Source organism: Rhinolophus sinicus, chromosome 16 (assembly GCF_057876585.1).
Source record: "Rhinolophus sinicus isolate RSI-liver-muscle chromosome 16, RSI-T2T, whole genome shotgun sequence".
Taxonomy (NCBI): Eukaryota; Metazoa; Chordata; class Mammalia; order Chiroptera; family Rhinolophidae; genus Rhinolophus; species Rhinolophus sinicus.
In genome coordinates, this window is record NC_142516.1 from 19,575,869 (window position 1) to 19,601,125 (window position 25,257).

The following is a 25,257-nucleotide window of genomic DNA, read 5'->3' on the forward strand; positions in this document are numbered from 1 at the left end:
TTTTGTATCTCAGGACAAGTGAAGTATGTAAGTTGTACAATGTGGGGAGCATAACGAATGCTGGTCTGGGAGTGAAGAGACGGGTTCTAGTTCTAACAAACTACCAACTTTGGGGTTCAGCGTGCCTGAATCTTACCACCTATCCCCTTCTCCATGGGGGTTCTGGCTCATAGAGGGTACAGACCAAGAATGGACTGTTTTTACTCAGAGCTCCCTGGTGGTGATGGATTGAGAATACTGTAAGGCCTCACCCCAAATTTAAGACAGCTGAGTCCTAAGAGTAGTCCAATGAGTCACTAGAAGCAGCTTCCAGGAGATCAGAAATATGAGCCACACTGTGTCAGCACAGGCAGGACAAAGAGGCCTCCTGACTGGACCACGTGTGAGCACATTAACCGGACAAAGAGAACAGTGGCCGGACGTAGGTTCCTTAGAAAGGCCTGGTAGCCTTGTGAGGAAGCACCACAGGGGCGGGCTCTAGCAAATCCATAGCGCCCCCTAGTGGGAAGGGACGCAGAAGGCGCTACAGTTTCTTTTGTTCTTGAATCCCTTGAGTTAAACAGGCAAATTGGTGGGCAACCAGGTGGAGAGGCTGCCCCCTTTGAAGGAAAACAGTGGAATAGGTTAGGTCCTGCCCCTGCTTTCCTGAGGCCTCTCTCCTATACTCACCTCTGCTCTTAGAAAAGAAAAGCAAAATTACGTGGTGGTTGCTCAACATTGCCAATGTACTAAATAAATGTCACTGAATTGCATACTTTAAAGTGCTTAATTTTATATTGTGTGACTTTCACCTCAATTTTTTAAAACAGTCAATGGATTAGATGTGTTCTTGTTTCACCTGGGCCTGGGTACCTTCTGAGGGATCATTCAGTGACACAATACAAGTAAAATGTTTAGAACAGTTCCTCGTACATAATAATCGATGATGAGAATAATAACTATGTTTTTGAGCACTAAATATATGCCAGGCACTGTCCAAAGTACTATCCTTGGGTCACTCAAACCTACCAAACCTTCTGAGGAAGGCACTGCTGTTATTCTCGTTTTATAGATAAGGATCATGAGGCACAGAGAAGTTGTACAACTTTTCCAGGTGACACACCTAAGGAGATGTGCACGCGGGATTTGAGCACAGTCAGTCTGGCTCCAGGGCCCTCACGGATAGTCAGTACCTCTACTTCTTCTCGCTAAAGATTTGGTTATTAAAAAGAAAGAGTGAAATTACGTTTCCGGAACCTAGTGTATGGTCAGTCCAGACCCACCTTGCTTTTGTCAACCTTGAACCATGAGCGAAAACTTCAAATGCCATGGATGTATACATGTATTCATTTAATAAGTGTTTATTTCTTGCCTACTATGTGTCAGGCAGTTCTCCTAGCTGACAATGTAGCAGCAATACAACAGTTCCCGCTGCCGTGGAGTTGGAGTCCAGGGGTAGGGAATGAGAGAGATAAACAAGTAAGGAAATACATCATGTGTTAGATGGGACTTCCTGTTAAGACGAAGAAAAGCATGGCAAACGGAGTGACAATTGATGATCAGGGAAGGCCTTCATTATAAAGGGACATTTAGGTATAGATCTGAAGGAAGTGAAGGAGTAAGCCATGCACAGGGGGACACCAAGCAACAAGGACTTGACACAGACATGTCATGTCCTTGGCATGTTTTAAGAACATCCACAGTACGGCTGGAGTAGAGTGCATTGGAGAAAGTGATAGGAGATGAGGTCTGAACTATAGCTTGAGTATAATCAGGGGCCCATGGATCAAGTTCAGAAAGTTTAGCCCATTGTTACCTTCTCCTTTGCAATGTGAACCCCAAATTACCAGTAGTAAGTATAATCTAGCATGTGATGGTTCAGCTTCTATAGGTCACGAAGCAGTCTGGAACCCACCATCTGTGAATTTAAACCTAATTGGGGAAATAACCTCTTATCATGAGGTTACTTGGATTTAGTCTAACACTAGGCTTCCCTATATTTGGAGGGAGGGAAATTCACTTTCCTTGAAAATTTTAGAACTTTGCAGTTGTGGCTCCAGGTCTTCTTTCCTGGTGCCCACCCCATTTAGAACCTTTTCATTTTCCGTTCTCCTTGGAGTCCTATTTCTACCCACCATTACTAAAAATCTTTATCTCTTTAGTGAAAGAGCCTCCTGTCTTTGTGGGTAGGGTGCCCCACAATATAGTAGGAAACTCTTCAAGTGAAATGGATTGTCTTGCATGCCCCCTTCACAGTCCCAATTTCCTGCTCTTTCCTCTGAGTTTCTCTATTCCCACAAAGACCCCAGGAATAATTTTAGCTCTGAGGTCCTTGGGCTGCACTTATTGAATGCCTTGCTTATGAGTCCTGCTTCCTGATGAGGAGGTTTCACATTTGTCTCCCCTGGACAGTTACCCTCCGCTGGTCATTGGGATGCTGTTGAGTTCCTGGAACTTGTGCTTTCACTGGTCTAATGAAGTCTTGGAAGTGCCCTAACTTAGTGGTTTTTCACCCAAGTCCCACCTTTCCTTAGAACCAAACTTCTAAGACTTGTGATGGGAACAGAAGCATTCCATCTGCCACCATTTCCTTTTCTGCACCGGAGAGAGAAGGCTCCAGGGTTCCACTTCCCTCTGAGTGCTCCTACTGTTCTGGCAGGTGCAGCTGAGCTTTCTGTTTGTAAACTTCCATCCCAGTTGCTTCTGCTCCTTCTCTATTCCCAGGTCTGGCTAATACCTTTTCTTGGTCTTAGTACTGTCCTTCCCTGTATTAGCTTTGTGTTTTCACACTTAAATTTTTGTTCTAACGTATTAGTTTGGATTCTATCAGGGAGGTCTGCATCTGCCACAAATGAACCCTGCCCACCATTACTTTCATCAGGCGGTATTTATTTCTACAGTTCAACCTCTCACCCGGTGTGGTTTTGATCAATAGTCATCTTCCCTGGATCTTCCTTAATATAGCTCTGTTTTTCTATTCCTTCTCCTGAAGTTCTAACTCCCTGCGTTTCCCAGGCAGGCTTCCTTCTAGCCTGCGCAATACCTGCTGTTCCAACTGCAAGAACAGTGCCACCTCAAAACTAATCTAATGCTACACTGATCTTTCTCTTTTTAAATGTGTTCACATTTCCTGTAACTACATACTATCACAATTCCAGTTATTGAGGAGTTCCCCATTAATGCTTACTCTGGGTTCCCTGTTTAAAACTTTAAGAGGACCCTTCTTGATAGACTAATAACTGAATCTGGGCACCCTTTTGGGGAGGGGGATGTGTGTGTCATTTTAGTCTGTTCTTGCATCTTTTTTTTTTTTTTTCAAGGAGGGCACAGCTCACAGTGGCCCATGTGGGGATCGAACCAGCAACCTTGGTGTTATTAGCACCACGCTCTAACCAACTGAGCTAACCAGCCACCCCTAGTCTGTTCTTTAAAACAGTCTCTTTGTTGTTCTCTTTGATAATTTTGAGCCACTGTCCCTGACCTAGTAAATATTCCTATCTTTTCTAGTCTCTTCAGAGCCGTTGCGTTTGGCTTTATCTCCTTTTCCTTGTTGTATTTTTCTTGATGGGCCAATATGATTTCAAATTTTCTTCTCCTTCTTGATGTTACTTCCTTCACTTTATTGCATGCTCTCCTAATCTTGTCCAGTCTTCAAAACCAAAACCTGTTTTGTGAACTAATTTTATTCCTTTCCAGAAACAGAGGGTTCTAGACATATGCCTTTTATGATTCTTTCTTAGCACTTGAGTTTGTAATAATTCCACTGGATTTTTATCTACCATGTTTCCCTGAAAATAAGACCTAGCTGGACCACCAGCTAGGTCTTATTTTTTGGAGCAAAAATTAATATAAGACCCGGTATTATATTATATCATATCATATTATATTATACCCGGTCTTATATTAATTGCTCCAAAAGATGCATTAGAGCTGATGGTCCGGCTAGGTCTTATTTTCGGGGAAACACGGTACTTCAATCCAAGAAGAATCGCTGCTGTAGAATCCCCAGGCTGGCTCTCTTTATAAAACAACTTTGAGAGCAATTTGAGAGCCTATGGTGTTGGGGTGACTCCTGAGCCTGTAGACAAACCATAGATACAGTCTTTTCATAGTCCTCTGTCTTCCAAACACAGAGGAGCAGAATTTGGGGCAGCTAATCTAGTGTTGTCTGCTAATGTCCAGCTCCCCAAAATGCTCTCTAAAATCTCCCCATATCTTCCACAGATGCCCTCTTTGTGTTTCTCAGACTTTAGCAAACATAAGAATCACCTGGAGAGCTTATTATAACACAGATTCACGGGCTGCGTCCTAGAGGTTCTGATTCAGTCTGGAGTGGGGAGCCCAAAATTTCATTTCTAGCAAGTTCCCAGGCCTTGTTGACGCTGCCAGTCCACATTTTGAGTAGCATTGGCCTAACCCCTTACACCGTAGTGAAGCGCCTCCATCTGCCCCGGTGGTGTTTTGCTCCTCTGTGGTAGCTTGTATCTTTCTATAAACTCAGGGTCCCAGTCAGTGTACACACATTTTGCAGGAGGGAGAGACTAAATCTTACCCTTCATTTTCATAGACTGACACATGAGAAGTAAAGTATCAACTTTATTGCCCTGGCAAGTTTCCAGGAACTACTCCCCCCCTCCACCCCCTACCCCCCACACACAGAGTTTCCAGTATAAGTTATATTGGAGAATGAGGCTTAGATATGTGGTCAAATGGGGCTTCCTACTCCCTTCCCCACTGTAAGGATGGGCAATTGGAACTACAAGGGAACCCCCCATGGCTTACCCAGTCTCGGGCTGAAAAGCTGAGGAAAGGGCAGTGGGCAGAGACTGGTTATTTACCTCCTCAAGACTGGGACATACATGCCCCTGGTACCTGAACACAGGCAGGTCCCAGAGAGCAAGAATCTGCTTCTTGTTTGGGCAGTGACCTGTAGTATATGAACTCCACTCACTAGGAAATGTGACATAAGGAACGAAGTCTCTTACTAGTCCAATTACATATTTATTGCTCCTTCCTTGAGGATTAGTGAGGAGGGAGTGGTGAAGAGAGGCCCAAATTGTCCTTTCCTTTATGGAAATGGGAAGACAGGTAAAAAGCAACCTTTAACACACTGGAGCAAGGTAGTTGACCTCTGTAATGTTAGGCTTCTTCTAGTTCTAGGAGTCTGTTAGGAAATCAATTTTAAGTTCCTTCAAATTTAGGTATTTCAACATTTAAATTCCCAGACTGATTTATTTAACATCATTATTTCATTTATCTAGTCAATGTTGTGGTTTTTATTGACATATACAAGTTATTTCATACGGTAAGAGTATAATTATTATTATTTGTGTCAAACATTTCTCCTGTTTTATAGTTTCTTTTAATTTTGTTTATGGTGTTTTTGACATTAAAGTTTTAGATTTATATGCAGTCAAATCTATTGATCTTTTCCTTTGTGACTTATTACATTAATATTAAATATAGATTAAAAAACAAAATAATGCGTATTTGTATACCATCTGTTTTTTTCTAGAAACTATTTCAGGTGGCCTGCATGGGTGTATAAAATAAGAGAAAATAAGTTAGATATGTAAGGTAAATAAAAATGAAAGCAGAGTCAGGAACATTAAAAAAAAAGATACGGGAATAAGATTAAGAATAATTCGTATCCTTGTAACCTATTTACTTGTTCATTAGTGACTCACAAATTGAGGTTTATGTTTTCGACCCATCCAGTCAGAAAGGGGGCCATTACATTATCCATGTGCTTACAACAAAGCAATGTTTTTGGGGAGAAGTACAAATTTTTTAACAGTAAGATCAGATAGAAATTTCTGATTCCATGGGGTTTCATAAATAATGCAATATATGAGCAATGTTTTAGGAGGATTTTATGAGGCTGTTACTTAGATTGCCCCATAACGTGGTTCATTATATTATAGAAAAGCTCAGTTCGGTGTGGAGTGGACAAGGAAAGATGCCTGGGAATAGGAAAAATGCTGTGTTCTGCTGATCTGGCTTGATTCAAGGCTAGGATTGGGTCATTTTAGATTATTTAAAGGAATGACTGGAATCCATGTCTTTCAAGCAGAGTTTCCTTACTATTGTTTCTCTCAACTCAGAACATTCGATAAATGTTCGGTGTCGCTGACTTTGAGGCTGTTGTTGTCTTTCATCGGTACCCAGGAAGCGGTTGTTCTGTGTTGCCAGTTGAATAACAAGGACCTGAGTCTGAATTAAAGGCTGTCCTCCTCTGCCAGGAGGCTGAGCCTAGGGAACTGACCTAAGGGCATTGTTTGAATCTGCTTTGCATAGATGAATGAGTGATTGAACCTCCCACATTTCTCTTCATATAATATGATCACGTACTTTTAGCCTGAAAATCTCAGGGTACTTGTAACCAGATACCAAATTTATTTTAAGAAACAAAATAACAGTAAAAATCCCAACTTTGAACAGTTATATATTCTTGTTCCTCTAAGATAAACTGTTTACAGAATGTACATCAAGGACAACGAAAGGATAATAATGATACTGCTATTTATAGAGCAGTTATAAAAATAGTAACTTTGCTTTCAAAATAGTTGATTTGTAGCCATTTTTTTCCTGATAATATTTACTTTGCAAAGCCAACTGTCTATTTGGACTGTTCCTAATTGGAGGTTATAAAACCATGTCATTTTATGAATAAGAGAATACTTGTTTTCTTGTTCTCTTTAGCAGAGGATTGCATGCGTTTAGTTACATCTAAAATAGTGTTGGTAAGTTAAAAAAAATCAAAAGAAGGGGAGACAGAACACTCCTCTATTCCCTGGTAGAAAACCATAACTGTTAAGGTGGTTTATATTGCAGGTTTTCTAACAGCATGCATAATTTGAGATCTGTGGTGACCATATAATACTTCCCTATAACTGCTTCGTGTTCACAGACGCAAAGTCCGAAGAAAAGATAATAAAGACCATCAATAACATTTTTTCTGGTATTTTCCCACAAAATGATAAATATTATAACAGTATTCTGTGGTCGAAGAGTTATGTCTGAATTTAGCCTGCTTCTCTCATAAACCAATAGCCTGAGAAACTTATATTTGCAGTTGGTCAAGCCAGAAATTGACTATATATTTTGCATGGAATATCTAGTCATTTGTAATATGCCAAACACAGGGAGAGTAAGTGGTTATTCTTTTTAAAAATAAGATAAGAGGGCCGGCCCGGTGGCCCAGGTGGTTAGAGCTCCATGCTCCTAACTCCGAAGGCTGCCGGTTCGATTCCCACATGGGCCAGTGGGCTCTCAACCACAAGGTTGCCAGTTCAATTCCTCGAGTCCCGCAAAGGATGGTGGGCAGTGCCCTCTGCAACTAAGATTGAACATGGCACCTCGAGCTGAGCTGCCTCCCAGATGGCTCAGTTAGTTGGAGCGCGTCCTCTCAACCACAAGGTTGCCAGTTCGACTCCCGCAAGGGATGGTGGGCTGTGCCCCCTGCAACTAGCAACAGCAACTGGACCTGGAGCTGAGCTGTGCCCTCCACAACTAAGACTGAAAGGACAACAACTTGAAGCTGAATGGCACCCTCCACAACTAAGATTGAAAGGACAACAACTTGACTTGGAAAATATGTCCTGGAAGTACACACTGTTCCCCAATAAAGGCCTGTTCCCCTTCCCCAATAAAAAAATAATAATAATAATAAGATAAGACATTGTAGATCCAGCTAGGTAGGACCAAACCCATGGGGTAAATAAAGATGAATAAGTTATTTAGAATTGAAGCCCTTCACTAACTGGGTGATAAATGGCTTGGAGACAATAGTTTCATCTCATTCTTTTCGGGGCTGCCATATTCTAATCATGTGTACAGAAAAAGAGGTTCCAAGATTGCTGTTATTTCCTAGGCTGGAATCAGAGGAAAGATCACTTACTTCTTAGTCTAAACTATCCATTAATACAATGCAAAGGAAAACTAACTTCAAAATTTGTTTTTTCTATTTTATTTCCTTGTCACTTTTTGATTTGATGTCATTTCAGATTTCTCTCTGTCTCTTGTTCTCTTCTTCTTGTGCACTGTCTGCCCATCCCTCTCTCTTCCTGAAATAAACCCCACTTGGTCATGCTGTCTTATTATATGTTGTTGGATTCTGTCCCCTAATATTTTCTTTAGTATTTTTGCACCAATGTTCATAAATGATATTCGTTTATAGTTTTCTCTCTTTCTTTGTCCTACTTTTATGAGGTTTAGGTGTTAGTATTTTCCTTTCTTCATAAAAAGAATTGGGAAGCTGTCCTTCATTATTACAGTTCATGTAGTATTTGGACTATCTGGCCTCACACAGTTTGGTAGACTTCCCCTGTGAAACAGTCTGGGCTTAGGAATTTTCTGTGGTAGTTCATTGGTAACTTTCTCAATTTTTTTTTCTTGGAAATTGGTCTGTTTAAGCTTTTTGTGTCTAATGGGGTCAATTTGGGTAAACTGTATTAGGAATTACCCATTTATCTGTTTTTGAAATTATGTGCATAGTGGTCTGCAAAGTGGTTTCATTTAAATTTTGAATTTTTTTTTGTTCCAATGATTATTTCTCCCTTTATTTGTATTTTCTTCCTTTTTTCTAGATTAAGTTAGCTAGCTGTTTGGGTGTTTTATTAGTGTTTTCAAAAAGCTAAGATTTTGTTTTATTAATGAGATCTATCTTTTTCCTCCTCTATATCAGGAATTAGCAAACTATGTCCTGTGGGCTAAATCTGGCCTGTTGCCGATTTTTATAATAAAGTTTCATGGAACACATCCAAGCCATTCATTTACATATTATCTGTGGCTGCTTTTGTGCTACAAAGGCCAAGTTGAGTAGTTGTGATAGCACTGGCTGGCCCAGAAATCCTCAAATGTTTACTATATGACCCTCTGTAGAAAAAAATTAGCTGACCCTTACTCTGCATCATTATTTTTATTAAAATATAGCTAACATACAGTGTTATATTAGTTTCAAGTATACCATAGTTATTCAACATTTGTACTCCTACAGAAGTGATCACCATGAGAAGTCCAGCAACCATCTGACACCGTGCCATGCTAGCACAATATTATTGACTATGTTCTGTATACTATACATTACATCCCCATGACTTGTTTTATACCTGGACATTTGGACCACTTATTTCCCTTCACCTTTTCCCCCCTCTTTTTAATTTTTTTCATTTTAAAACCAGAAAATTTATTGCATGACTAATCGTGGAAATCCTTAAGAGGAACTAGATGCTGCAACAGCTGCCCTGTTGGGTTTAGGTGCTGTTCCTTCACAGAATCCATGCCTGAATCTGCAGTATACAATTTTCAGGTGCCTCATTTGACTGATCCTGGTGGTATTTTGTCTTTTAGCCATAGCATTCCATTTATATTTTCTCTTCTGCTTGGCAGGGTAGTCATATTTGCTACAGGTAGACTTCTGAAGGTGGTAGGCCTTAGAGCCACAGGGGCAGCATAACGTGTGCATTTTTTATGGTACCGCTTTCCAAATGATGTTCCCTTGGTCGTCATGCTTCTGCAGCTGAGACCAAAGAGCTAAATTTTTGAATTACAATTACAGCTGATATTCAATATTATTTTATATTGCTCTGCATCATTAATTTCTGCTTGCATATTTATTGTCTCCTTTCTTGTGCTTTTTTTTGGTTTTGTTTGTTTTATAACGGTGGTTGCATTTTATCTGCATTGTGAATGGTGGCTTTTTGCACTAAAAAGTGTCTTCTTTGCCATATTTAATGCTTTTTTGACTTGAATTCTACCTATGTCAGGATTACAACACCTACTTTCTTACAGTTTTCATTTGTCTGCTCTACTATTGTCCATCACTTTGTCTGTGGCTGTTCTGAATGACTTTATTTTAGGTGGCCCTCTAACATGCAGCATATAGTTGGATCTTGCATTGCAAGACAAATTGAAAAATCTTTTTTAATAGGTAAGTTAAGTCTATTTACAGTTGTTGATAAGACTGATATAGTTGGACTCTGTCCTATTATTTTACGTTATTACACTATATTATGTTGTATTTCCTGTATTTTTTTTCTCTGTGATATGTTTTCTGTGATGTTTTACATACTTGTATATTTATATATATTTATTTTTAGGAAGGTTTATATCTATTTTTTCTAATGGTTGCCTTTGTACCTTTGTTTCCTGCTTTCTTATATAACTTTTCACCATGTATTTTGTCAGTTTTTAATGTCCCATTTTACCTTCCTTTTATTGACTATATGACATTCAAATTAATCTATTCTGCTTTCGTTTTTCTCTATTTCTTCTCCTTACAATTTTTCAGTGGTTTTACTTTATCAGAACATATACCGTTTATATTTTGTTCTCCCACCTTGCCCCACCTTTATTTTTGTCTTAGATCTACAGTTTAATATATCAGATGGTCACTATAAATTTTTTTGCTGAAATTTCCCTAGTTACCTCTTGGATAAAGCTCATCTTCTAGTAGATTCCTCAAGAGTACAGTGCACCCTGAGATCTTTCATGTTTAAAGCTTCTCTGTGATCTCGATACTTGAAAGATCACTTGGCTGGATATAAAAATCTTGGTTCACACTTTCTTGATTTGGGTTTCATTAAAATTCAGTCCTTTTGTTGCCTTGCTTTTTATTTAGCTTTTGATAAATGTGATGCAGACAAATTCTTTTGCTGTTGGATCTTATTTGTTTATTTCTTTGGGTGGAGGCACTGAGGATTTTTTTCTTTATCTTTAAAGTCTAGTAGTTTTACTTGGATAAATCTCAGGGTTGATTATTCTGGATGAGTTTTCTCAGGTATCTCGGGGGCCCTTTCAGTATTTATATTTTTAATTTTTGTGAAGTTATCTTGGATTATAGTTTTCAATGTTAATTCTGTTTCAATTCCTCTCTAGAGACTTTAATTATACTTATGTTGTTCCATTTCAACCACTTTATTTTTTAATTCTTTTTACTTCTTTTTAAACTCATTTTAATTCTTATTGGCTGTTTTTCTGTATTCATCCCTTTATTAAGTTTTCTTTCTAGCCTGTCCTTCTATGGGCATGATGATATTCTCACTTTATTTCTGATATGGATTTGTCTTCTTCTTTTGTTTCTTTCCTGAATTCAGACACTTTTGTTTCTTTTCCTCCCTGCTTTTTGTCCATTTCTGTTCTGAGTTTTTGAATTTCTGACTAAAGGTGTTTTCTTCATACCCCCAGTGCTTATTTGAGGATATTTATTTCAGTTTAGTGGGTTATGTATTTTTTTCTAGTTTATGGGCTTTTTAAAAAACATGGAGTTTTTCCCCAATCTGAAATGTTTTTATTATAATTTTCTCTTTCTTTTCTTTTTTTTAAAAAAAATGTCTATTTATTTCACAGACAGAATTGGTAGTTTAGGAGGGTTAATAAGATTTCTAGATTAAGAGTACCCTCTTCTGTTATCGAATAAAGTGCAGTTTCTTTAAAGGATATTTTTGTTGTTTTTTGGTGAAGGTGGGGATGAATTGCGTGTTCTTCTGTTTTGGGGTTCTCTTTTGCCTTGTAGGATCTTCATTTCCCCCTTTTTTCATTTTTCCCCATCACCACTTAGTTTCCCAGGGACACAAATTCCTTCCTTTTAATCCTCTTCTTTCCCTGAAACAGTGAATTGCTCGTACCACTACTTCAAGTCTCATCGACTTTTCATCCTTTGTTTGTCGTCGGTACTCTCTCTTTTTTTTTTTTTTTTTTTAAGATTTTATTGGGGAAGGAGAACAGGACTTTATTGGGGAACAGTGTGTACTTCCAGGACTCTTTTCCAAGTCAAGTTGTTGTCCTTTCAATCTTAGTTGTGGAGGGTGCCATTCAGCTTCAAGTTGTCCTTTCAGTCTTAGTTGTGGAGGGCGCAGCTCAGCTCCAGGTCTAGTTGCTGTTGCTAGTTGCAGGGGGCGCAGCCCATCATCCCTTGTGGGAGTCAAACCAGCAACCTTGTGGTTGAGAGGAAGCGTTCCAACCAACTGAGCCATCTGGGAGGCAGCTCAGCTCAAGGTGCCGTGCTCAATCTTAGTTGCAGGGGTTGGAGCCCACCATCCCTTGCGGGACTCGAGGAATTGAACCGGCAACCTTGTGGTTGAGAGCCCACTGGCCCATGTGAGAATCGAACCGGCAGCCTTCGGAGTTAGGAGCACAGAGCTCCAACTGCTTGAGCCACTGGGCTGGCCCATCAGTACTCATATATCAGTTCTCTTTCAGTGCTTTCACCCAAATAAAGAGGAATTTTCTTTTCTGGGAGTGAATCTAGCTCACTCTAGGGCCCTTTGTTTTCCTCTTCTCTTTCACATGGCTCTTCTAGAACCTTCTAACTATATACAATGAGTTGTGGGAGATATGAGAGATAGTTTTGCTGGAATTTGATCTTTATTTTTCTATTAGAAAGTAATTTAAAGTTTGTAGTATTCTCTGCCTTTCAGTTATGATGACAGCATTGGTTTTATTTGTTCTTCTTATAGAGTCGAAGAATATTTTAGAGATTGTGTGGAGAGATGTGGATTTACGGGACCATTGTTATCCTTGAAGAAATTGGAACTCTAATCTATAATAAATTCTTACGTGCTAACATTTCCACCTCCATATCTTTGCTCATGCTATTTCTCCTACCTGGAATCCCCTCCCTTTCCTTCAGTTTCTGTATTTCCTTTGTTCCCTTCTTCCACTATCTCCCTAGCTGAAAGCAAGTTTCCTTCTTTCTGAATTGCCATACTCTATTTCAGGAAGAAGTAAAAGTAAGAGTTTGGCACAGTTATCCTGGAGTCATGGTATCTAAATTCAAATCTCAGATCTGTTGCATACTTTCTCTGTGCCTTTGGGCAAGTTATTTAACGGTAAAAATGATCATGGGTTTGTTGTGAGACTAAATGAGTTATGGAGAACCAGCACAGTCACTACCTGACCCAATAAGCATCTATCAAATGTTAGCTATTACATAGTTTACCTTATGACATTTATTATATACTCCCTTGTATTTTTGTTATACTGATACAGGGTGTAACTCCTAGATGAAATACATGTTAAGGGCAGAAACCATATCTTATTCAGAGCACCTGTATTCCATTGGGTTAACATGCTCTCAGTTACTTAGTTTTTCCCTTATTGCTGATTGTTTACATTTAAACAACCAGGAACGCTGTGCCTGCCAATGTCCTGGACACTAGGAGTTTCTCTCCTCAAGGAGCTCTCAATTCAATGGGGTGATAGACCAGGATCAACAGTAATACAATATATACCATGTAATTGTGGTATTTGAAAGGTACTTTGGGAGCACAGAGGAAGTAATGATTGATTTTGCCCAGAGTTGCTCACCCACATTAATGAAGTAGAAACAAAGTTTCAAAGAATTTGATGAATGAAGAGCTAAGTTTTCTCTTCTCTGAAGCATTCTTGCAGGTCTGGATTTGCAACTTTAGGGTTTTAGATTCATTTGGCCTTCTGGGTGGGGAAGGGAGAGACTGAGAAGGCAGAGTGACCACTAAAAATGAACCAGAAAAAGAATATTTGTATGATAGACAGGGCATGTGCTTTCCATAGCAAAGGATCAGGTAGCAGTGTAGGACGGGACTCAGGACCAGCTGTCCTCTATTGGGACCCTTTTCTCCCCAATGAACTCATCATGGGCTCACCCTGCCTGTGGTGCAAACTATAAATCCCTTGAATGGAGAGAAGGGGACCTAGTGTGAGAGTTGCTGTTTGACCAAGATGGAACTGAATTTAACCAGTGAGACATTCCCTGTAAGCAGAAAGAATTGCAGACCTACCACTACTGTAACATAATGTAGGTATGTATGTGCATGTGTGCATGCGTGTGTGTGTGTTAAAAACAAAACAAAAAACCAACAGAATCATTATATACGTACCATTCATCTTGCTTTTTAATTTTTTAATTTTGGCTTTCCAATATTCTGTGGTCATACTTCCATACCAGTTCATATAGTGTCATCTCATTCACTTCAAAGGAAACATAATACTCTACAGTGTGAAGGTACATTAATTTAATAACTTATCCACTATGGAAGTATTTTTAGGGTTTTTTCCCCTGTCAAATTTTTGTTATTACAACAATGCTACTATTAATATACTTGTATATATTATGTTTTGTTGATTCTCAGATGCACTTTTATTCCACATTTTAATATCTATGATATCTTACAATTGTTATACAGTCAGGTGGCTGCCATGAACATAATTGTCATTACCTATGTTTGCATCAAATTGGTCATAGCTATTCATAGTGTTGCTACTTTTATTCAGTTATGGACATTATTGGTACTGTTAACCTTTTGAGTTTAATTGCCTATTAAAACTTTTCCAGAAAGGTTACACTATGACATATGTAGAAAACCATAGAACAGCAATAAAAAAGCAAGTGTCAATGGCTTGTAAGAAAATTCTGGAGAAAATAGAGCACAGTTAAGAAATACTGCCCCACCAAAACTCTGGATAGCAAATACAGCTATTGATAACTCTTAATTGAAAAGTGATTGAGAAGTGTTATATACTGAATATGAAGAAATTTTAGAAGTTTCTCAATCAGTTTTGCTTATATGTTTTATGATATATGATAAAATTTTAATGTCTCTATAGGTCTGAAAAAGCTCTTTCAACCAGTATAAAAAAGATAAGAAAATAATCACAACACAGTTTACTTGGTAGGATTTTTTTTCCTTAATGAGACAAAATAATGGTGTGTCTTACAAGAATGATATGTTAGGTTTGATGAAATATGTTGCATGTTTGCATAGTTGGGGAGAATATTTCTGTAGAATTGAGTCTTAAGAATGGAATTGCTAAGATAAAGAGCCTCATACATTCTTCTCCACAAAGATTGTACAGGCACACCTCAGAGATATCGTGGGTTCCAGACCACCACAATAAATTGAATATCGCAATAAAGCGAGTCACACGAATTTTTTGGTTGCCCAGGGTGTCTAAAAGTCATGTTTATGCTATATAGTGTGGTCTAAGTGTGCAATAGCAGTATGTCTAAAAGCCCAAAGTACGTACCTTAATTATATACTTTATTGCTGAAAAATGCTAATCATCTTCTGAGCCTTCAGTGATTCGTAATAATTTTGCTGGTGCAGGATCTTACCTTCAATTCTTAAAAAAATCAATATGTATGAAGTGCAATAAAGTGAAGCGCAATAAAACGAGGTATGCCTGTATCAATTTACACACACACCTCTTTCCCAACACCTTCACTAACACGGAGGATTATAATTTTTTAATGTTTACAGCCTAACAAGTGAAAAGTATATTTTAATTTGTATCTCTTTGATTATTTAATGGCCTATTACAGTTCTATGAATCATTTGTTCTATTTATTGATCATTTTTGTATGTTGTTGGTATTTTTCTTCATGGTAAGTACTCTTTAAAAATCAGGGCCATCAACTTTTTCAAATATGTTACAATTTTTTTCAATTTGTTGTTTGTCTTTCATACTTGGGTTATTATATCTTTTGCCATAAAGAAAGATTTTTTAGTCAAATTAAAAAATATTTTCTAGTTCTCTTATTATTTCTTTCTGAGCCAAGATGATAGAGCTATATTCTTTTCTAGTGTGTTTTTTTTTAGTTAAAAAATTTAATACAGCTGGAATCCTTTTTGCCTGTTAGGTCAAGGTGAGAATCTAATGTGAGTTTTTCTCTATGGATAACTATTTCCCAACTCAATTTATTTCCCACTGATCTGAAATTCCACTCTTATATAAATTCCCACGCATCGATCTTTTGATTTCTGGGTTCTACTCTGTTCCACTGTTCCACTTACTAGTAACAAACTATTTAATTACTTAAGCATTCTCAGTGGGGGTGATATCACCCCCAGTGGAGCAAAAATCACCCACTACAGGGCAAAAATTAGTTCTTGAGGAGCAAAAACTATTATTCTTTTTATATATGAAGCATAGATAAACATATAGTACATAGAAACACAATTTTAAAACATTTCCCCCCCTAATCTCTCATCCTCTATAAAATTTTAATACCACAGATATGCTTTTTAAAAAGACTCCTGGGAGCGGGGGGTTATCACTTTGTAAGGGGTATAAATGATAAATGTCTAACTATTACAGTGTTTTGTACACATGAAACTAATAAAAAAAATCCTTGTGGGGCTATAATGAAAAAAGGTTGAGAAACACAGCTTTATAATAGGTATTGGTACCTGGTTATGTCCTCTTTCAATATTTTTATTTCATTTTTTTTCCTTTGCCATTCTCATTAATTTTCCCAAAGGAATTTAGCAGTAATTGCTTTCTGTTGATTGAGGGTGCCAAGCTGATTCCTGCATCTGGGACATTGACCTTGGAGTTCTATGTCTGACCCCTCTTCTTCCACTCTTTGTGGCTCACTCACATCCTTCTGGTCCCTGCTCACCTGTCACCTCCACAGAGGGCTTCCTTGACCATCCTTTCGATCCTCGCACGATGATTTTTTTCATAGTCTTTACCAGTACACAAGATTATATTTTTATTTATTTGTTTTTGTTTACTTTCTGCCTTTCTCATTAGAATGAATTTCATTAGGTGTAGGGACTTTGTTTGCCCACCACTTTATCCTCAGCCCTAAAACATGCCTGACACACGGTAAGAAGTTTCTAAATATTCATTGAATGAATGTGTAAATTTGCCATGTTCCAAGAAGATCCATTGGAATCGCCACTGGAAGTATATTCCATTTATAGATTAATTGGTGGAGAATTGACATCTTTTTCACTTTTTAGTCTTACCATTCAAGGATGTGGCATTTCTCTCTTTATTGTTTTCTTTTGTGTCCTTTAGGAAAAAAAATGTTTTTAAATCTTCATGTAAGTCTTGGACATTTCTAGTTACATTTATTTCTAGGTATTTGAAGTTTGTTCGTGGTATCTTTTCTTGTGAATAGGAATCTTTTAATTTTTCTGTTGGCTTTCATTTATTGTTTTAGTTTCCAATTTCTGGAATGACAAATTACTGCAAATTAATGGCTTAAAACAACACAAATTTACTAGAGGTCAGAAGTCCAAATCAGTTTCACTGGGTTAAAATCAAGGTGTCAGCAAGGTGTATTTATTCTGGGGTCTCAAGGGCAGAACCTGTTTCTTTGTCCTTTCCGGTTTCTAGAGCCTGACTAAATTTCTTGGCTCATGGTCCCATCCCCCATCCTTGAAGCTCATCAGCTTAACATCTGCTTTCATCCTTAACTCTCTCTCTAACCCTGACCTTCTTATCTCCCTCTAATAAGAACTCTTGCCATCACATTGGGCCCATCTGGATAACCCGGAATAATCTTCCTATTAAATCACATTTGAAAGTCCTTCTGCCCTGTAAGGTCTCATGGTCATAGATTCTGGGATCTAGGATGTGGACATCTTTGGGGGGCCTACGATAGTTGTTCTTGCAGATATATAGAACATTATTAGTTTTTCTGTGTCCTTGGGTTGAGGTGCGCTTTGCCAGACTTCTATTATTTGTACTTGTTTTTCTAGTTTCAAGCAGTTTCATATTTGTTTTTCTGTTGATTCCCTTAGGTTTACTGGCAGTTGCATCATTTGTTCCCTTTCTTACTGGTATTTATAGCTCATTTTTTTCTTGCTTCTTTTGGCATTGTCTAGAATTTTCTGACTAATGCTAAATAATAGCTATGAGACCATGCATTCTTATATTGTTCTTAGCTTTACAAGAAATTGCTTCATTGTTTTATGGGGTATGTTTTATAAGGATGGTGGTTTCTAATAACTACTCTTTTAAACTAAGGAGTTTCTGTCAAGTTAAATCCTAGTTTGCTAAGATTTTTAGTCAGGAATATATAATTAATGTATTAATCACTATGATAATAAAAGTAACAATATGGTTTTTCTCTTTTAATCTATTAATAGCTTTTCCAATAACGATCACCTCGGTGTTCCTGGATTAAATCTCCCTTGGTCATAGTGTGTTATTCTTTTAATGTACTGCTGTTTAATGTACTTCTATTTGCTAATGTTTTATTTTGTATTTTTGTATTTATCTTGATCAATGAGTTTAGCGTAGTGTGTTTAGTGATGGGTTTTGCCATCCTTGTGTCATTTGGGCATGTGGATTATGTTGTCGTATTGAATGAACTAGGAAACTTTTCACCTTTTGTATAGTCTGGAGCTGTTTAAATAATATTGAAGTTATTTGATTTCTGTAGGTTTCATCAGGGTGGGGTGCCTTGGACCACTACTACTTATCTCCCAAACCATCTTCTGTAACCAGTAGTGAAAATACATATTATCCTGAACCATCTATACTTTCTGACCTACTCTGTCTTACGACATTTGGAGTATGGAGTGTGACCTGTGGAACTGGTTTTCTATGGGCAAAGCTTCCCAATCCATAAAGAGCACTCACATCCACCAACTGGACTTCATCATAGGAACCTGTCAGGTCAGGGCCTTACACAATAAAGGCTTGGCTCCTAGGAGACTTTCTTTTCTTCAGGTGTTTTGGGAGTTGTCTCTATCACTTACTAATCACCACAGTGTTCCTATGAAACTCATCAGCAAGTCTGTTCTATTATTTCTAGTTTAGGGACGGATGGTTATTGAAGACAATGACCTCTGACAGCAGAGTTTTGAATAAGTAGTTTTTATTGTTAAAAAGCTTGGGGCAGTGCCTCTATATTCTGCTGTAGGAGATCTGAACTAACTTTTGGACTGATTACCATGAAATTGAGCAGAGGCCAACGAGTGCTTTGATCACAAGAAATAAGGAAGCCCAAACCAAGAGGGCCCCCTCCCCACTTTCCATCATGAAAAGCTAGACTGCTTGAGATAGGCTTTTTCAGTTCCTCAAGGAGCAATGCTCAATTCTGTGCTGAAATGTTGCTCTCAGCTCAGAACTGAAAACTGATCCTGATTTGTATAAATGAGGTTACCCAAGGCCAGGACAATGAGCTGCAGTTTTAACAGTAAACCAAGGGAGTTTGCAGTGAATAAATTTTAATAATTTTTAAGAGGGACCCTCTGACTGGGGATCTTGTGATCTTAAATCTTTTAACAAAACTAAGTACATAGACGTAAAAGTGGTGTTTGTGGGACTGCTGCCACTGATTTCTAATAAAAATACTGCTGCATCTTCCTATGTAAATGTTTATCCTTGGAAAATGTGTTAATTGAAAGGTAGCATTTTTGTATAGGGTGTCAAATGATTTCTCATTCTTTTTCTCCGACAGTAGAACAGATTATTGGTAACATTTCAATATTTAATGAAACCTGCTTAAGATGGAGAAGCATGAAGACCGCTGGTGTAGAGGAGATGTATTTAGTAAGTTACTGAAAGTTACTCTGTTTATGAGTGTTTGTCTTTTGTGGGAGGTTTAAAAACTATGAACAAACCTAAACATGTACTTATATAGCTGCCATGAGAAATAGAAGACTCATAGTGACAGTTGCAATCAGAGACAAGAAAATGGGCACTTTCGCTGCATATTTGAAGACAGAGACCTTGGGGATTGGTGAGACAGCCAGGAGAGGTTTTTTTGTGCACATAACCTGGTACAGAGTTGATGTTCAGGCAGGACCCATGGAGGAATCCAATGGCTTTTGTATGTGTGTGTCTCTCCACACCAGTGTCCTGGACCAGTGAGATGAGCTGTTATTAGAAGGAATTAAGTAGGAAGAGTTATGTGTCTATTGTATGCATGAGAACAAGGAAAGATGCCAGAAAGAGAAAGTTGGGCCCTTAGATTTTTTTGCGTTCTGATTTAAAGTATATTTGTTATACTGATACTATTCTAACTACAATACTATGGTATTATTAGGTTGGTGCAAAAGTAATCGCGGTTTTTGCAATTATTTTTAACCTTTTAAACCGCAATTATTTTTGCACCCACTTAACACACCTCTAATATTTGCTTACTGTTGTATTTCACTTTTTCAAGGGACTTTGGAGTAGAGAGCAAGAGAGGTCATGAGAAAGGGAAGGATTTAGGCACTCAGAACCTTTCATGCTAGTGATTCACTTGGTGAACTTTTCTGTGTTTTAGTTGCACATTCGGGGCCTGAGATGGTATCAAAAGGAATTTGCCCAGGAAATGATCTTTAACATCACTACCAGCAGCCAGGCTCCTGAGATGTGCTTGGACCTGCGTCCGGGTACCAACTACAGTGTCAGTGTCCAGGCTTTGTCTTCTGTACTTCCCGTGGTCATCTCCCTGACAACCCAGATAACAGGTAAATCTTGAATAACAGCATTTGGATGAACAGAGTCACCATGGAGCTGTAGTTAGGCCTGGATAAAGAGGAACACTACTCCTTTTTATCACTATATAATGAACTGTAAGAGAGAGAGAAAGAAGGACATGGAATTGGAGAGGGGTGCTAAGGGGCCTGCAACTGTGACTGTAATGTTTTATTTCTTCATCTTCTTCTTTTTTTTTGTAATGTTTTATTTCTTAACAAAGATATCCGAAACAAAATGTTAACACTGATTAAATCTGGGTAGTGTGTACATGATTGTTGGTTAAATTCCGTCTGGAGATTTGAAATATTTCATACTTAAAAGGAATTTTTCCTATTACTGTTTTTTTCTCAGCAACATATTTAGTTGTCATTCTGTTGCAAGTGGCTTAAGAATAGGTTTCTCTCAGGGAAAAATGATTGGCAGTCCCACTGTAGTCCATCACGAATTCATTTTCTTGTCTCTCCTCAAACCTGTGATACCCCTCTCTACACACACTCGGCGCTAACGCTCAGAACATGATCTTGTTTCTTATTTCACTGAGAAATCAGAAGTAATCAGGTGAGGGCTTGCCAGTCCCAAACCTCCCATTGCCACCTGCATGCAGAACCATATATATCGTCTTCTCTCTTGTCCCACTCTTAAGGCTTCCGCCCACCCTGAAACTGGTGATTGGACCCTGTCCCTTCTGGCCTAATCATCACTCTGCCCCGCCCTTCCTCTCCCCGCCCCCAATGTACAATTAGTCCCAACACTGCACAAGCCTGTGGTAATATCTCTTTTTTCAACAAAAACAAAGAAAAAATAAACCACTTGCTTTGCTTCCGTATTCTCTCCAGCTACTTTGTCTTCTCTCAGACCCGCTTTACTGTAAAACTCCATGAAAGAAGTGTCGGTGGTACAGGCTGCACATCCTGACCTCCTGTCCTCCCTTTACATGGCTCCAATCTGGAAGCATCGGCCTCCACTGATTTACTAAAAGGGTCCCCATTTTGTAAAATCCACTGGCCAGTTTTGTTCTTAATCTGGTTTTCTCTACAGCATTTGATATTCCCGCCTTCTTAGAACACTTTTCCTCTTGGCTTTGGTTCATCCTGCCTTGTTGGCTGCTCCTTCTCAGTCTTCTTCACTGGTTCCATCGACTTTTATTGGTGCATCCCCCACCCTGCCCACCTACTGCTCCACATTCCCCCAGCCTCTTCCCTTCCTTTCTCTTCATTATCTACCCTTTCTGCCGAAGTGATCTCTACCAGTCTCGTGGCTATAATATTACCTATATGCTAAGGATTCTTAAATATGTATCCTAGTCCCTATGTCTCCTCTGAGTTCCACTCTTGTACCTCCACCCCTCTCCTAAACATATCCTGTTGAACATCTGGTAGCCATATCCAACAGAACTTTTGATTTCTCACCTCTTCCCTCACCCCTGGATCAATTTTCCACCCAGGTTTCTCTGTCTCAGTTATTGGCACTCTTACTCACCAGTTGCTCAGACCAAAAGAGTCATGATTGGTTCTGCCCCTCCCACCAATTCCTAATCCATCAACAAGCCCCCTTGGCTTATTTCCAAAATATATGCTGAATCCTACCACTTCTCCCCACTTTCACCTTTGCCATTAGCATCCTAATCCAAGCTCTTGCTTGGCTTCCTGCAGTAGATTTCTAACTGGTCTCTGCTTTCACAATTGCCTATCAAGCCCCGCCCGCTCCAAGTCTTAAACTTCACCGTAGCTGAAGACATTTTTTAAAAATGCATATGAGTACATGTCGTTCCCCAGCTCAAAGCTGTCCAATGAGTTTCTGTTAGTTTAGAATAGAATCCAAATCTGCTTATTCTTCCTGGACAATCTCTCCACATGGCTTCCTTACTCTGTAGTCCCTCAGGTCTCTGCTAAAATGCCATCACCTTAGAGAGGCTCTCCCTGCTCATCCTTTCATAAAGAACCTCCCCGTCTCCACCCCCTCCCCCATCACTCTGTCCACTTACCTTGCTTCAATTGGTTCACAGAAACTGTGTTTTCAAAAATTGTAATTTTAAATTTACTTGTTTATTTTCTTTCTCCCCAACTGAAATAGGAGCTCTTTAAAGCCAGAAAATTTTGTCTGTGTGTTCTACATTGAATACCCAGCACTTAAGGGCAGTGCTAGCACATAGCACAACAAAGAAATATTTTTGTAATGAATGAATACAAGGGCCAATCCCAAAATGGCCACTGGTGGTATTGGTCTTGAGGAGATGCCTGGTTAGTTAAGAAAGGCTTTACACCAAAAAGAATTTACCATGTTTTGGGCTGGAAAGAGAAGCAATGTTCAATTTGGGCATTCCGTTCTTTGTGACTTATTAACACGTTGCGTACGGCGGGGTTTAAATCCCTCATACCCCTCTGTTCCGGCAGGTTTTTAGAAGAAACTGCTTTAAAATGCACTCTTCTCTTTAAAGTGTGAATGCTTCTATGTCATTTATTATTTTTCTATGGAATTTTTTAGGATTTACTCACCTATGATGTTAATAATCCCTCCTGGTGTGATACTGCAGAAAGCAGCTTCCTTTGTGCAGTGGGACATGGCAAAAATTGTATATGTACCGAGTTTCACTTCTCACTTTTTTTGATGCACACACTTTACACACCCGTGTGTGATATTTTTTCTTTCCTCTTCCCACTATGGGCTCCAGATGATGTGTGGCCAAATCTCCCGAGAGCCTGGCGGGATTGTCTTCCTTGGGGGCCCGCTGCGTAGGCACTTTCACAGCTGGTTCCCTATCGCCACTCGTCTCACCTCCGTCTTGGCCTCTCACTGCTCTCTGCCCAGTCTTTTGAAATTTCGAATCGTGCAATGGAGAACAATGCGGCTTTGAAAAAAATCCATTCTAACGCGAATGGTAGCATTGTTGCATAGCAATGCATGATATGTTGAACACAGCAATGCATGGTAGCATTGTTGCGTAACTATGGCCAATAATATGAAAATAATTCCTTTCAACTTCCTATAACTTTGCATTGACGAGGTTACAATATGTATTTCATGAGGTATCACCGAAGAGTTAAATAAAATAATTCGGTGTTTTTCCAAAAATAACATAATTCAAAATCGCCTAAGGGATACTAAGGTTCCAAATGTTATAAGCAAATCACTACAGTTCTGGAAAACTCTGTTTATTCGTACATCCACTGTTGTGAATGTAACACGTGAAATGACTCATGGGTGAAAAAATGTATCCGATTCAAAATCACTATTTTTTTAGAAAAAAATAATATGAATTCTAAAAAGTGTACATATGATGCAGACTTTATTCATTAACGACATTTGCCCGTTAGATATTAACGAAACACAAATAATTCAATAAAATATGCAAAGTAAAAAGAGTCAACAGTAAAAACGAGAATTCTCGTTATCCGTCCTTAACGCATGGCTCAGAAAAAAACGAAGATTCTCGTGATCCGTACACAACGTGTTAATATTAAAATGAATAGTTATTCAGTCTCCTACTCTTTGGTCCTTGTCATGTTTAGATGGTTTGCATTGCTGATTCAAATGAGCATTTCATACTTTTGAATTGGGGGAAGGGAGTTTCATCTTGAAGAAACACTTATTTCTACTTTGTTTTGTAGGCTAAAATATAGCCCCGGTAGCTCAAGCATTCTTTGTCTGTGCCACCAGGGGACACTGTTGAGCTGTTTAAGTTCATTGAGATCATGACTGCATATTTTCTAACTCTATCCTTCTTTAAAGAATTTGCAATTTTTTTAAAAAAGGGTGAAAAATTCAAGTTAAGATCTTATGAAAGGGTAAAAAACAAACCAAAAAACCACTAAAAAACCGTCCCTTTTATAAAAGGGGGAAAAAGAGAGCCTTATATGTTCTGAGGAGGTACGTCTGGTTACCTAAGATGTAGCTTTGTTTTAGTAAAATCATGAACTTTTGCATTTTACCAGAAATGCTAGGCAAGGAATTTGGTCCTGGAAAAATGCAGCAACTGACTTCTCAGAAGAAAAGTGAATGAATTTCCCCTATGAGTGTCTTACATTAAACTAAACCTTACTGATAGGAACAGGATGAAATCAAGCACTTTAAGTATATTGCTGACCTCAGAGGAGAGCGAAAGTTCTAGGAATGTTGAAGGACAGAGGCAAGTGTTGCAGTGAAAACGGAAGATGGTGCTGGTAAGAGGGGTAGGTGAGCTGGAAATGCTGTCACTGTGTTTCTGACTCATGGCTGACATGCTTCCGCAGGGAGCTCACTGATCCGAGTTCTTCAGAAAAGCCTCACCATTTATTCTCCCTTCAGGTTGGGGTGAAGATCAAACTTTCATCCTTGATGTAGGCCCAAAGAATCAGAATTTCCTGTGTTGATTATGCTATTTTCAGTCCAGGTTGAAAACACTTGTAGGCAAAATTTTCTTCTCATAGGGAGAGAGAAAAAAACCAGAGAGGGAAAAATGGGGAGAGAGAGAAAGAGAGAAAGCAAACGCATACATAAATGTAAAGATAAACCACTTGTACTAAACAACATGGTGATCATATGAGGTTGCATGTTTAGTACGGAACCAGGAAGGCTGGAGGAGAAAATGGAAGAAAAGAGGTAAAGGAAATCATTCCTTCCCACATCTACCTTTAGTACCAAGGCTCGTAACTTATATAGGAAATTTCCCATCTCTACCTGCATTCATAATAAGAAAAAAGAGAATGTACTTTTTCAGATGTTCAGGAAAGCAACTGAAAACACAGGTGTGTCCCAAGCATTCTCAGACTATCCCTTGAAGACAGAGGTGCAGTCAGGATAGCTCTTGTTTCTCCCTATAAGACGAGGGACCACAGTCTCCATCTCCGACCCTTTCTCTCTTATTACTGGATGTCCTCAGGAAGGACCATGTAGGACTAAGTCTCTTGAGTTCTTCTGCCGTGAGCTTCTCTTCCATGGTTGGCATACCCACAAACCATCCAAGGGCAGCTCTCCTGTGTCCTCAGGCTGGTTCCAGGGTACCACACTTATTCCTGCTGGTCCCCCTGGCTTCCGGGCTCAGAAGCTGCACCAGAGGTCAGGAGAGGGACTAACATTCATCCCAACTGTTTCCCTCTTTGTCCAGACTCT

At 38.8% G+C, this 25,257-nt stretch overlaps 1 protein-coding gene and 1 pseudogene across 5 annotated transcripts in view; one reads left to right on the forward strand and one right to left on the reverse strand.

The window, feature by feature from the left end:
* The window catches only part of SUSD1 (sushi domain containing 1), a 114,710-nt gene that overhangs the window by 57,214 nt on the left and 32,239 nt on the right, over positions 1–25,257 (forward strand). For 3 of the 5 annotated variants that reach the window (XM_074330829.2, XM_074330831.2, XM_074330830.2), the window contains exons 11-12: positions 19,160–19,251; positions 19,973–20,159. The exons of 1 other annotated variant lie outside the window; for it this stretch is intronic. In XM_074330829.2, the coding sequence (XP_074186930.2) occupies positions 19,160–19,251; positions 19,973–20,159 (279 nt within the window). The remainder of the gene's footprint in view (positions 1–19,159; positions 19,252–19,972; positions 20,160–25,257) is intronic. One more of the 5 variants, XM_088793561.1, reaches the window with a different exon arrangement.
* On the reverse strand, positions 9,194–9,507 carry LOC109456954 (large ribosomal subunit protein eL37-like; annotated as a pseudogene).